Source organism: Medicago truncatula, chromosome 6 (genome assembly GCF_003473485.1).
Source record: "Medicago truncatula cultivar Jemalong A17 chromosome 6, MtrunA17r5.0-ANR, whole genome shotgun sequence".
Classification (NCBI taxonomy): Eukaryota; Viridiplantae; Streptophyta; class Magnoliopsida; order Fabales; family Fabaceae; genus Medicago; species Medicago truncatula.
In genome coordinates this window covers 22,460,640-22,473,666 of record NC_053047.1, presented here as the reverse complement: position 1 = coordinate 22,473,666, position 13,027 = coordinate 22,460,640, and the positions used below count along the sequence as shown (strand labels likewise).

At 36.3% G+C, this 13,027-nt stretch overlaps 1 protein-coding gene and 1 non-coding gene across 2 annotated transcripts; one reads left to right on the top strand and one right to left on the bottom strand.

The window, feature by feature from the left end:
• Positions 1 to 1,484: 1,484 nt before the first annotated feature.
• LOC112418353 (small nucleolar RNA R71) lies at positions 1,485 to 1,591 on the top strand. The gene has a single exon (XR_003008586.1). It is a non-coding gene; the product is annotated as a small nucleolar RNA R71 (small nucleolar RNA).
• Positions 1,592 to 12,109: 10,518 nt separating this feature from the next.
• Positions 12,110 to 12,787, bottom strand: LOC25479921 (non-structural maintenance of chromosomes element 4 homolog A). Its single transcript, XM_013587639.2, has 2 exons — positions 12,572 to 12,787; positions 12,110 to 12,489 (listed from the first exon to the last, which is right to left on the bottom strand). The coding sequence occupies exons 1-2, from the start codon at positions 12,735 to 12,737 to the stop codon at positions 12,131 to 12,133; spliced, it is 525 nt and encodes a 174-aa protein (XP_013443093.1). The 5' UTR covers positions 12,738 to 12,787; the 3' UTR covers positions 12,110 to 12,130.
• Between the last annotated feature and the right edge of the window lie 240 nt (positions 12,788 to 13,027).

Below are 13,027 nucleotides of genomic sequence, written 5' to 3'. Positions count from 1 at the left end.
CTTGAAAAACAATCCTACCATTCTTAACATCAACTATAGCACCCGTAGAAGCGAGAAAGGGTCGTCCTAGAATTATAGGGCACTCATTGTCTTGATCTATGTCAAGCACCATGAAATTAGTCGGGATGTATATCCCTTCTATTTTAACGGGGATGTCCTCAACATATCGGACAGGTTGGATATTAGAACGATCGGCTAACTTCAATGTTGTTTCGGTAGGTTTTAACTCTCCTATTCCCATCCTTTTAAAGAGGGATAAGGGTAACAAACTAACACTAGCACCTAAATCACATAAGGCTCGGTCTAAGGTTTCACTCCCTATCATACAAGGGATGGCAAAACTACCTGGATCTCTAAGCTTTGGAGGTGGCTTCTTGATGATTGCACTACTTTCTCTTGTCAAAGATATTATTTCATTGTGCTCTATAGTCTTTTTCTTTGAAAAAATTTCTTTTAAAAATTTGGCATATAGAGGCATACGAGACAAAGATTCAGCAAAGGGGATCTTTATGCAAATCTTTTTAACTATGTTTAAGAATTTACTGAATTGAGCCTCCAAGTTAAGCTTAACAAGGCTTAATGGGGAAAGGGCTTTGTTCTTATCAAGTGGTTTCTCACTCTCTATCACATCTTTCTCACCTAGAAGCTTAACACTTTATCCCTTAGCACTCTTGGCTTTAGCAACGGTCTCTTCTAACTTACTACGCCCAAGAGAAGTAGCATTGACATGAGCTTTGGGGTTTGTTTCGGTTTGACCGGGAAAGACTCCCGGTGTTTGAGAAGAGGTGGCCACTTGTTGAGCCACTTGGGAGATTTGGGTCTCAAGCATTTTGGTGTGTGTGGCTATAGAGTCTACCTTGGCATTGAGTTTGGAGAGAGAGTCGTTCAGAAATCCCGTTTGGTTTTTAAGCTCTTGAAGTTGTTTATTTTGATTCATCATGCAATTTTCTAACAAAATTTCCAAACTTGATTTCTGAGCCACTTTCTGGTTGTTTGTATAGCCTGGTGGTGCTACTTGTCCATAGGAACCTTGAGTATTTTTAGAAAAAATTTGGTTGGGTCTAGTTCCTTGGTTGTATTGAGTGTAGTTCATTTGTTCAATACCATTGGTAACACTACCTAATTGACAATCAACACCTATATGACCAAAAACACCACAAATTTCACAAGGAGGAGATGTAGTAGAAGGTATGACAGGATTAACATTAAGTTTATCATATTTTTGAGTTAAGGCACCAACCTTAGCAGCAAGGTGATCATAATCAGAGACCTCATACATACCTGCTTCCTTTTTGGAGGGTGTAGAGGCGGTGATGGCTCTTTCGTTGGTCCATTGGTATTGATTCTGAGCCATGTCTTCAATCAATGTGTAGGCCTCCGTATAGTTCTTGTTCATCAAGGCTCCACCTGCAGCTGCATCAACAGACATCTAAGTGGTATATGTTAGGCCGTTATAAAAAGTGTGGACTATGAGCCACTTTTCTAAACCATGGTGGGGACAAAGTCTAAGCATTTCCTTGAAACGCTCCCACGCATCATATAAAGACTCCCCATCTTTTTGGTTGAACCGCGTAATTTGATCTCTTAGTTTAGCGGTTTTAGATGGGGGAAAGAATCGGGCAAGGAATGCTCGCCTCATTTGATCCCATGAAGCGATGGAACCAACTTCTAGGGAATGGAACCAAGCGCTAGCTCTATCCCTTAAGGAAAAGGGAAAGAGATGAAGTCTTACGGCTTCTTGGTTCTCTTTTATGGTGCCACTAAGTCTTAAGAAGGAAGAAATATGGATATTTGGATCCTCAGTGGGTGATCCAGAGAACTGATTTTGCTGCACCAAATTGAGTAGTGCAGGCTTGATTTCGAAGTTGTTACCCTCAACCGTCAGGTACATGATAATAGCTTGTGGCTCTTCCGTTGAAGGAGTAGCATACTCTTTGAGAGTGCGTTTAGCCATAACAATATTATTTTGTGCCTCTCTATTTTTCTTATGCAAATATCTTTCAATCTCAGGAATAAATTTTTCGAGACTTTTACTTCTTCGCATAAGAAATTAAGAACCCAAGAAGTTAACGGTGAACAAAGAAAAGAAAGAAGTAGAAAAAAAGGAAAAGAAAAACTTCTAATCACAAAGGAAGAGTTAATTAAATTAGTTAACTCCCCGGCAGCGGCGCCAAAAACTTGATGGGATAAAACTACAAGTGCACAGTCTTACAGAAGTAGTAATGAAAAGAGTATCATTCCAACAGGGAGTTGTTTAATTCAATTAACTTTAGTTGGTGATTAGAAGAAAATTAAGAATGTAAGATTGTTGTTTTCAAATGGTTGAAAGAAGAAATAATAATAAAAGAGAGCCTTGGGATCGTTGGTCCGTCATAGGTGACAAATCATTCACAACCCAAGCCATTAAACCTAAACCTTATTTTAGACCTAGTTTCTAAAGACGAGTTTCTCTTAAGCCTATCACATCTCCTATCGGTCTCAGTGAGTGTGTTCCTCTAGCAAGCACGCCTATTTTCATGGTTGATTACTATTAGAATCCTTGAAGTTCGAAACTCTATAAGTCTCAAGGTTCACTAGACTATTTTCATGTTTCGCAATCCTTGTCTAAATTCACTTGATCGAATATTAAAGCTCCACTTTCGTTTTATGAATTAACATTTGGAATAGTGGATTAACGATTATCAAACCCTCCACTTTCGTTTCCACAGTTTGATAATATTTAATCCATGTTAAAACGGTGAATTTAGAAGAGAAACTAGGGTTACATAATATTAAGGTTTAACTTGATTAGGATTATGTCATTAGACTTATCCAATAATCCCAAGACATAAGAAGTCTACTCACTCATGGTCATCATAGACATGGAGAAGAAGAGAGAAAGCATAAAAGTAAATAACAAGAAAGTAAAGGAAAAGAAAGGAACTTTTATTCAAAAGACAATTGTTACTTATTGAATTCCAAAGAAAAGATGAATATTTGTGATGGCTAGCTACTCTATTTATAGGTAACATTCGACTTAAAATCTAAGCAATTACATCACTAGAATGTTCCACAAGCAAAGGGCTTTGTGGTAAAACCAAATAGAGTAGCTTAGAATTTAAGCAAAAGCAGCAACAGGCTGTCTGGGAGGTGGCACGGCCGTGCCAAGTTTATGACTTGAGGGAGATATATTTTTGTCTCCGAATCTTTGTATTTTCGTACCGAATCAGCTCCAAAACCCCTTTCTTTTGCTCCAAGACTCAATCCATCAAATATTCATTCCTGAAATATAATAAAATGCAATTGAAGTAAAATAGCTCAAAAAGGAAATAATATTAAAATAAAATAAACTTAAATCTAAATAAAACGAAACTAAATATTAAACTAAAACATCTAATTATTGACTCATCAATCATGAATAAGATAATTTCGTTCGTGAATTCTCAATTGTCTCGATGCGTAAGCCCCTACCTTGTTATCCTGCATAAGTACACCACCTAAGTCCAACTTGGAAGCATCACAATATACAACAAAAGGTTCATCGGACTTTGGTAAAATCAAAACCGGAGCCGTCGTCAACCGTTTCTTCAATTCATTAAAACTATTCTCACACTGAATGTCCAACACAAAAGCTTTCCCTTTACAAGTCAAATGAGTTAACGGGAGTGCTAACTTAAAAAATCCTTCTATAAACCTGCGGTAATAACCTGCTAAACCCAAAAAGCTTCTAATCTCTGTGACCGACTTAGGAGTCTGCCACTGTGATTCTGCGTCAACTTTAGATGGATCTACCGCAATACCACTACCAAAAATAACATGGCCAAGAAAACTTACCTCATTCAACCAGAACTCACACTTTGACAACTTGGCATATAACTTCTTTTCCTTCGGCACTTGCAAAACAATCTTCAAATGCTCAGTGTGTTCTTCTTCAGACTTAGAGTATATCAAAATATCATTGATGAACACAACCACGAAGTGATCCAAATACGCATGAAAAATACGATTCATGTACTCCATAAACACACCTGGCGCAGTTGTAACAACGAAAGGCATCACCGAATATTCGTAATGTCCATAACGTGTCCTAAAGGCCGTCTTCTGCATATCCTCGTCTTTCACTTTAATCTGGTGGTAGCCCGATCTCAAATCAATCTTGCTAAACAGACATTCACCCACTAACTGATCCATCAAATCATCTATTCTTGGAAGTGGATACCTATTCTTTATCGTTACTTTATTCAACTGTCGATAATCGATACACAACCTCATACTACCATCTTTCTTCTTAACTAACAATACCGGCGCTCCCCAAGGTGAAACACTCGGTCTTACAAACTTCCTGTAACACCCCGTTTTCCCAACTTAAAAATTTCATAACAAATATCAGAGTATTCAACACAAAACGGAATGCTACACTTCTTAAAAATCATAAATGAGATAATTAACTAATTATCTTTCCAAAAATCATAAACGTATTAATTCAAACTTAGCAGCGGATTTAATTCATTAACATAAGTAAGTCTTTGGCACGCAGGCCTTATTAAAACATAAGCAATACGTAAAGGAATAGAAAATAGCCACAAAAGATCCCATCCCGTTACGTATCAGAGCATCCTAAGACTCAGTGAGGAATAAGTCACTCACGAAAGCAACACCAGCAACCTACTAACGATCACCTGCAAGTTACTCATACGAAGAGCAACATTTCCAAGCAGAAGGGGTGAGATTTCACAAAACAATAATATTAAGCATATAATTCAGCAATTATATTTAATCAACATCAAATCATCTTAATATTCATTATAAATAGTAATATATCATTTAGCACTTCAATCATAGTTTGTATGAACAATTACAACTTCACAACTTATCAACATAAACATCCTTGACTCGACAATGCAACTCCAACTCGACTATGCAACTTAGAGCTCTTATATGCATGTGGTACCAATACGGAGCATCAAGCCCCTATCGCTATTTAAGTATTAATATACTCCAGAGCATCAAGCCCCTATCGCTATTTGAGTATTATTATACTTCCGGAGCATCAAGCCCCAATCGCTATTTGCTAATGCATGGACTCGACTTCTTAAACGTCTTAATTCGACAACCTCTTATAATAGTCCAATAATTTGGAACATCAACATCTTCAACGACTTGGACCGACTCATGCAGCTTAGTTAGTTAATGATCAGCAATGTAGGCAGTATGCAAAACATCATGATATAATAATATCGCACGTAAGTAAACAACATCTCAAATAATCACATATAATTCAAGTAATGCATATACAATTATATCACATTATAAACAACATCAAATCATCATAAATCAGCTTCACAGATCATCATTAATATTCATAACTACCCTAAGGTTCAACTCTCAACAACTCATTAGACCCTTTATACAAGGTTATTTCTTTCCTAAAAACATCTCTAGATGGTTAGGATAAAGTCCCTACACTTAGGAAGAAGTTTGGAAGCATTTGGAGTGAAGGAAATTGCATTTTTAGGGTTTCTTGGATGACAAAATCGTGGCACGTTGGTCTCCCATCGTGGCACGATTTTTCCAGATTCGACAGACGACTTCAGATTTTCAACCTTCACGTTTTCGCTCATAAAAACCAAACCGTTAACCCGTTTTCGATGCCGTTTTCGCCTAAACGCTCCTGACACTTAGCCCTATCATAATCTATAGAAAAATTCAAGTTTAAACCACCCAAAAATCGGTTCCCAAAACCTCACATAATTACTTATTTGCAAAACGTTTAGACACCGAATCTTCAAGCGAAAATTCCAGTTTTCATCAACCAAAACCCAAAACTGGTTCTAATCATTGTACTATGAACAATCTAAGGTATGAACACTATTTCTTCATTAATTCAACGGGTCTCCAACATCTAATCAACGAATTACAACCTCTAACCCTAATTTCCCAAATTCCCAAAACTACATGTTAAATCCAATTTCAGAATCATAGGCTTAAGAAGATTGAATGTTAGTCCCACCCTTACCTTAGAAAAAGAAAATCGCAGCCTCTAAGTGCTTCTCCCTTCTCTTGGCTTTTTCTCCCTTTTCTCCAAAATTGGTCGTACGTTATGTTTTTTCTAAACTAGGTTTCTCCTATTTATAACCCTTTTTCTATTTTATCTTATTTCTCTTTCTCCCCCAAAACTCTCTAAAATCTCATAACAAACTCTCAACTCAATCTTATTTCTATTTTCAAATCTTATTCTATTAAATAACAACATAAGCCACTTAATAAATCACATAATCAAATAAATATATTTTAAACTCTTCTTAATAAATTCTAGACTCAATTAAATAAAACAAATAATTCAAAGAGGGCGTTACACTTCCTATCAAGCAAATCTTCTAATTGTTTCTTCAACTCAGCCAACTCAGAAGCCGACATACGGTAAGGCGTCATAGACACAGGCTTCGTACCCGGAACAAGATCAATCGAAAATTCAACTTCTCTTTCTGGCGGCACATCAAGAATCTCATTAGGAAAAACTTCTGGGAAATCACACACAACTTGTAACTTATCATTTACTGCTTGATTCTCCACAGATAAGGACGCCATCAAAGAAAGCATCAAGATTCCATCACGCTCTAACTGCTTTAGCTGCTTAGTAGTCAAAAACTCCGCCCCACTCTCTTCTTTAACAGAAGAAAAATATACCGACTTATTAAAACAATTAATATGAACATGGTTATACTCCAACCAGTTCATACCAAGGATTACATCCATTCCACTCAAAGGCAAACAAACCAAATCAATTTCAAAGTCTCGACCAAACATAGATAAAGGACATCTTAGACACACTAGAGAAGTAGTCACCGAACCCTTAGCTGGAGTTTCGACAACCATTTCTCCATTCATATTCGACATAGTAAGACCCAACTTAGAAGCACAATCAACAACAATAAAACATTGCGTAGCACCAATATCAATAATAGCAACTAAAAGAGTACTATCAAAATAACATTTACCTCTAATCAATCGATCCTCATTCTCTGTCTGCGTACCAGTAAAAGCAAACACTCTCCCACTCGTCGGCGCCTTCTTATGCTTCTTGCACAGCGAGCCAATATGACCTTCTTCATTGCAATTAAAACACACAACTTCATCATGCTTACATTTTGTAATAGTATACCCTTTCTTACCACAACGGAAACATCGTTTCACATCTCCAGTACAAGCATTACTCTTGTGGCCTTTCTCACCACAAGTATAGCAAACAACCTCAGCAGTAGTATCTTTCTTTCTAGGCCTCCTCTCATCATTCACTCTTTGCTTACCCTTACCAGCAGGAGCACTGTAAGGCTTTGGACGAATTTACTGACTCTTACCTTTTCTCTCATGCACAACCTTGTAATGAGCTTTCGTATATTCCTCATAGATTCTGCAACTGCTCACCAGTTCAGAAAATTTACGAATCTTTTTATATCCAATGGCCCTCTTGATCTCAACACGCAAGCCATTCTCAAATTTGATGCACTTGGAGAACTCAGCAGTCTTAGTAGTGTAGTGCGGATAAAACTTAGCCAGCTCAACAAACTTTGCAGCATACTCTGTCACTAACATGTCACCCTGCTTCAGCTCAAGAAACTCAATCTCTTTCTTCCCGCGAACATCTTCCGGAAAGTATCTGTTCAGGAACTCTCTCCTAAACACAGCTCAGGTAACAACTCCACCTCCGTGCTCTAAGATAGGTTGAATACTAACTCACCAATCATCAGTTTCCTCTGCTAACATGTGCGTACTAAAGCGCACTTTCTGAACTTTATTACATTGCATGACCCATAAAATTCTTTCATTCTCTTTGAGCTACGTCTGAGCTCCATCAGGGTCATACCTTCCTTTGAAAGTAAGTGGATGATTCCTCAGAAAAGTCTCCAACATTCTAACTTCTCCACCAGTACCAGCATTAGGGTGTTGCCCAACCGCTTGAGCAACAGCTTCCAATGCAGCAGCAATAGCGGCGTCATTTCTTCCAGCCATCTTAGTTCTCTACACAACAAACAACAATCAAGACAGTATTACAACTGTTACTCAACTCTACATGACTCAGCTACTTGGCCGGACGGACCGACCTGCTTTGATACCAATTGTAACACCCCGTTTTCCCAACTTGAAATTTTTTGCATAAATCAGAGTAAACAACTAAAAATAGGATGCTACACTTCCTTCAAATATAAATATAGTAAAAATATGATTTATTTCAATCATCTCATGTCATCAAATTAAATCTCAATGCAGCGGAAAATATTTAAATTAAACATCGTGTTGGCACGACGGCCTTAGCTTAAACAACTTAATAAAATCCAGTCTAGGCAAATCTTCAACATAAAATCATAACAGTTACGTAACACATGGAAAACAAGTAAGATCCCCATCCCATTACGTATCAAAGCGACCCTAAGACGACACGTGAGAGACTCAACTCACTTCAACAGCTATCCTTGATTAATCTGCACGTTACCCACGTAGAGGCAACATTCAAACAGAAGGGGTGAGATTTCACATTCAATAATAATAAACATATAATTCATCAAATGCATTTAACAACATAAACATCATCAATTAATAATAATAATCCTTCATATAATACTTCATTAACAACTCATTGACAAATGACAACTTAACAACAATGATAATGCGACATCAACGACTTCAACTTGACAATGCAACTAAAACTTCTTAATCATGCATGTGGTACCAACCAGGGCATCAAGCCCTCAACATATAGAGTATAAATATACTTATAGGGCATCAAACCCTCAACTTGAAGAGAAAATAGGCTCACAGGGCATCAAGCCCTCAATGTAAAGAGCAAAGGCTCACAGGGCATCAAGCCCTCAACTTTAAATGAGTATGCATGGACTCAACAACTTACTATTTGGACAACTTCAACAACTTATATGACTCCAATATCTTGGAACGACAACTTACAACTTTGCAACTTAGACCAACACTTGCAACTAAATGATGTTAATAATCAATAACAGCAGAGATAGCAACATAAAACAACTTGCAGCATAGTCACATTAATAATAACAACTTGAATGATATAACAACATTAGTTTCTGTATCATACATTTTCACATAATATATGTATTTCACATTAACCAACAACATTAATCATTTTAATTTAGATCTCTGAAAGGCTAAACCTTTATAAACAACTTCCATTCCTACCCCAAAGACCAACTCATTGTCATCATGCGATAAAGATCGCAAGAACCCTAAACAAGGTTGACTGCCACTAAGTAGCTCACAAAGCGAGCCACTCTACTCGCGATGGCGAGTTCAGGAAAAAGGGTACTCGCTAAGGCGAGTAAGCTACTCGCCGTGGCGAGCTAAAACTGATGGCTCTCGGGAGTTTGACATTTTTCACTCAAAAATCCCATTTTTAACTTCTCTATGCCTAAATTTAATCTAAAAACTTGCCTAATCATTCCTAAACGGGTTAAGGCACTCAAAACCATCTAAAACTCGACCTCTAACATTAATTCACAAAATCATGGTTTACTCACTAGGTAACTCTCTATGGCGAGCGATTCACTCGCAATGGCGAGCGACATATGGGCTTACTCGCGAGGCGGACGGAATTACTCGCGAGGCGAGCGATGAAGTTCATCACTCGTGAGACGAGATCAGCTATTCGCTAAGGCGAGCGATGAATGTCAGCTCGGGCAGAATGCAGATTTTCTCAAAAACTCACCCAATTCCATGGTTCTAACCTTAAAACTGATTCTAATCATTGTTCTATGAAGTCTAAGGTCTAGACATTATTTCTACATCAATTCAACATGTTCCTACTCTTAATTAATCAATTCTCCAACTTTTAACTTAATTCTCAAATCCCCAAAACTACAACCTACAACTTGTTAAATCCACTTTTCAGAATCATACAACTTAGAATTAAAGAAGATTAGTCCCACCCTTACCTTAGGTTAATCGATTGAAAGCTTCTCCTCTTTGGTTCTTCTCTTCTCTTGGTTTCTCCCTTTTTCTCCAAAAAACTTGTTTCACGTGAAAACTACTCTTACTCTACTTTTTCCTATTTATTTCATCAACCCTTTTATCTTATTTCCACTTATTCCACTAAACTCTTCTAAATTCCAAAACAGCCCCCACAACTTAATCTTATTTTATTTTCAAATCTTATTCTATTAAATAATAAAATAAGCCACTTAATAAATCAACAACACATCACATAATCATATAAATCATATAAGTCATATAAATAGACTCTAAACTCAACAAAATAATCAAATAATTAAATAGGGCGTTACAATCTTCACCGCATCGCAATACAAAAATAGATGTGTCGTAGATTCTACTATTACATAAGACACATGTGACTTGAACATCCTAAGGCAACACATGATGAATCGAGAATTTACCCGAGTTGGAATAAAGTGTACCAAATCGTTTACCAAGTAATAAAGTGTAAGTAGAGTATGGTATCCATAGAGATTGTCGTATCTGTCAAACAATTTACGTTACTTATTTTTTTGACGATATAACAATAAAAGGTTAATAGTGTTTCACCTCCCTGTAATATAGGTAATTTCATGTTTACCCTCTGTAATTTTTTTTTGAGATTCTATCTTATAAAATAAAGATTTTTTGGTTTTGGACCCTCAGGCATATGACTGTACATTTAAGATGTCGTGGCAGACTGAGTTACATATGACTACGTAAAAAGGATGATATGGCACACTTGTTTGGCATTTTTTAAGATTTTAAATTTAATATATTTTTTACACTTGCTTTTTTTTATTAATGAGTAATAATTTTAAAAAATCAAAATTAAAAGGGTTAAATAAGTGAATGGTCCCCATAAATATACTAACATTTGATTTTAGTCTCCTAAAAATATTACTTAAGCTTTTGGTCCTCTAAAAAATTTCATCAATGAAATTAGTCAATACTTTTTAGTCAACTCATGTCTAACCTTCATATTTTTTAATGAAATTATCGTGAAATGGATAGAATATTATGACAATCTCTTCAAAAATAAATAGAATTTTTTAACAACACATAAATTAAATATAAATTTTTATGTTTTTGGTGTTAAAAAATTCATATTAAATTAATTTTTGTTAAAGAATTCTATTTTTTTTAAATATTGTCATAATTGTCTACTCATTTCTGAAAAATTTTATTAAAAAATATGAAGGTTTGACATGAGTTGACTAAAAAGTAGGGACTAATTTGATGGATGAAAATTTTTAGAGGACCAAAAACTTAAATAATATTTTTAGGAGACTAAAATCAAATGTTATTATATTTAAGGAGACTATTTACCCAAATTATTTAACCCAAATTGATGTTCTGTTTGTACAGTACTGTGCTTTGTTTTTTTGTTTTTGGGGTTGCTGATCAGAGATTGGAGGACATGGTAACAATTGTGACATGTTTTGGTGGTTTTGTTTCGCAAACCCGAAAGGGTATGGTTCTTTAAACCTATAAGGGTTGTTTGGTTACTAACGTGTGTTAGACTCATCCCATGATCTGAGTTCAGACACGTCTGAAACTGGTTGTGTTGGTGGTTTGTGCTTGATTCTATGATATTTCAGGTCTGTTGAGATATGCAGGTCTCAAGGCGTCAAGACTGCTTCCTCTCTGGTACCGTTATGCTCGAAAGAGCTATTTTGCCTGGTGTTTTGTTCAGGAGGTTGCTGGTACGTGGATCTTGATACCGTGTTGACGGTCGATCCATTCGCCAACTCTTAACCCTTTTGATTTGAATAGATGCTCACTCTTCATATTTTTTGTAATCTGGTTTCGCGCCCGTATGCGGGTTCGCTAGGTTGCGCCCGTGATGAGTGTTTACTTTGTTAAGATTGATTAGGGCTGGTCAACCCAGTTTGTATTTTCACGAAGTATTTCCGCTTTGTTTCAAGTTTAATGTCCCCCAGTGTTTGTATCTTTTATTTTCTTTAATAAATTTCTCCTTTTTGCCTAAAAAAAAAATTATTTAACCCAAATTAAAAACACCATTCCTCTTCATCTCTTTCTCTTTCATGTTCATCATCACATTGATCATCAATCTCTCCATCATCATAATCAAATTCAATCAACTCAATAGAGAAATTAAAATCAAATTCAATCAAAGATGAATTTTAATTTCTTACAACACAATGGCCTTACGTCGTTTCAACTGACTTTCCATGGGATCAAGCATGGTTGAAGAGCCATGAACAGTGAGGAAAATGGGTGAAACGAAAATGCCAAGCTTTTGCCAGTCAATGGAAGTGTTGGGTGGGTGAGCATAATGTTTGAGGAGAGATGACACAAACTGAGAAGGAGTAACCCCTTCGTTCACCATAGAGTTAACCGATCCAACCAGAGTGCGTGTCAGATCTAGAAGTGCTTCAGCGTCAACAATCTGCTCTTGTGGCTTCTTCACTTGCTCGTCTAACTTGTCGAAGTCATGAAGGATTGAATCGAACTTGTCCGAAGCAGTGTTCATTAAATCATCTTTTTTCTCTGTCCAAATTAATTAGGGTTAGTTAATTTTATCATTAAGCTAAATAAATAAAATAAAATAAAAAGAAAACGAGAAAAATACCATTGATAAGAGACTTGAGTTTGAAGAACTCGGAGCGGATGATTCTGCGAATGTTGGAGTCCTGATGCTCCTCTTCTTCCTCATCCGCGGCGACGGCGTTGGGGCGTTCTCTCTTCATGCAACGAAACACTTCTTCTTCTTTGTTGTTGTTGCCTCTGCAAGCCATTGCTTCTTTCTTTCAACCCTAAACCACTCAGCGAGGGTTTTCAATTCTATTCTATTCTATTCAATGACAAATTAAATCAAATCAATTTTAATTAATAAATAAAAGGGTTTTTTTTCCCCAGATTATTATCAAATTCAATCAAAGATGAATTTTAATTTCTCTATTGAGTTGATTGAATTTGATGATGAAGAAGAGTAGTTTGATGATGAATATGATGATGAGCATTAGAGAGAAATAGATGACGATGAATGTGTTGTTAATTTTGATGCTTGAAATAAGTTGGACACATG

What these genes read in the sequence shown, in the direction of transcription:
- LOC25479921 (XM_013587639.2), bottom strand. Translation starts at nt 12,737, where the DNA reads ATGGCTTGCAGAGGCAACAACAACAAAGAAGAAGAAGTGTTTCGTTGC. An exon ending in ACTCAAGTCTCTTATCAATG is followed by an intron (nt 12,490 to 12,571) that starts GTATTTTTCTCG and finishes TAATTTGGACAG; the next exon opens with AGAAAAAAGATGATTTAATG.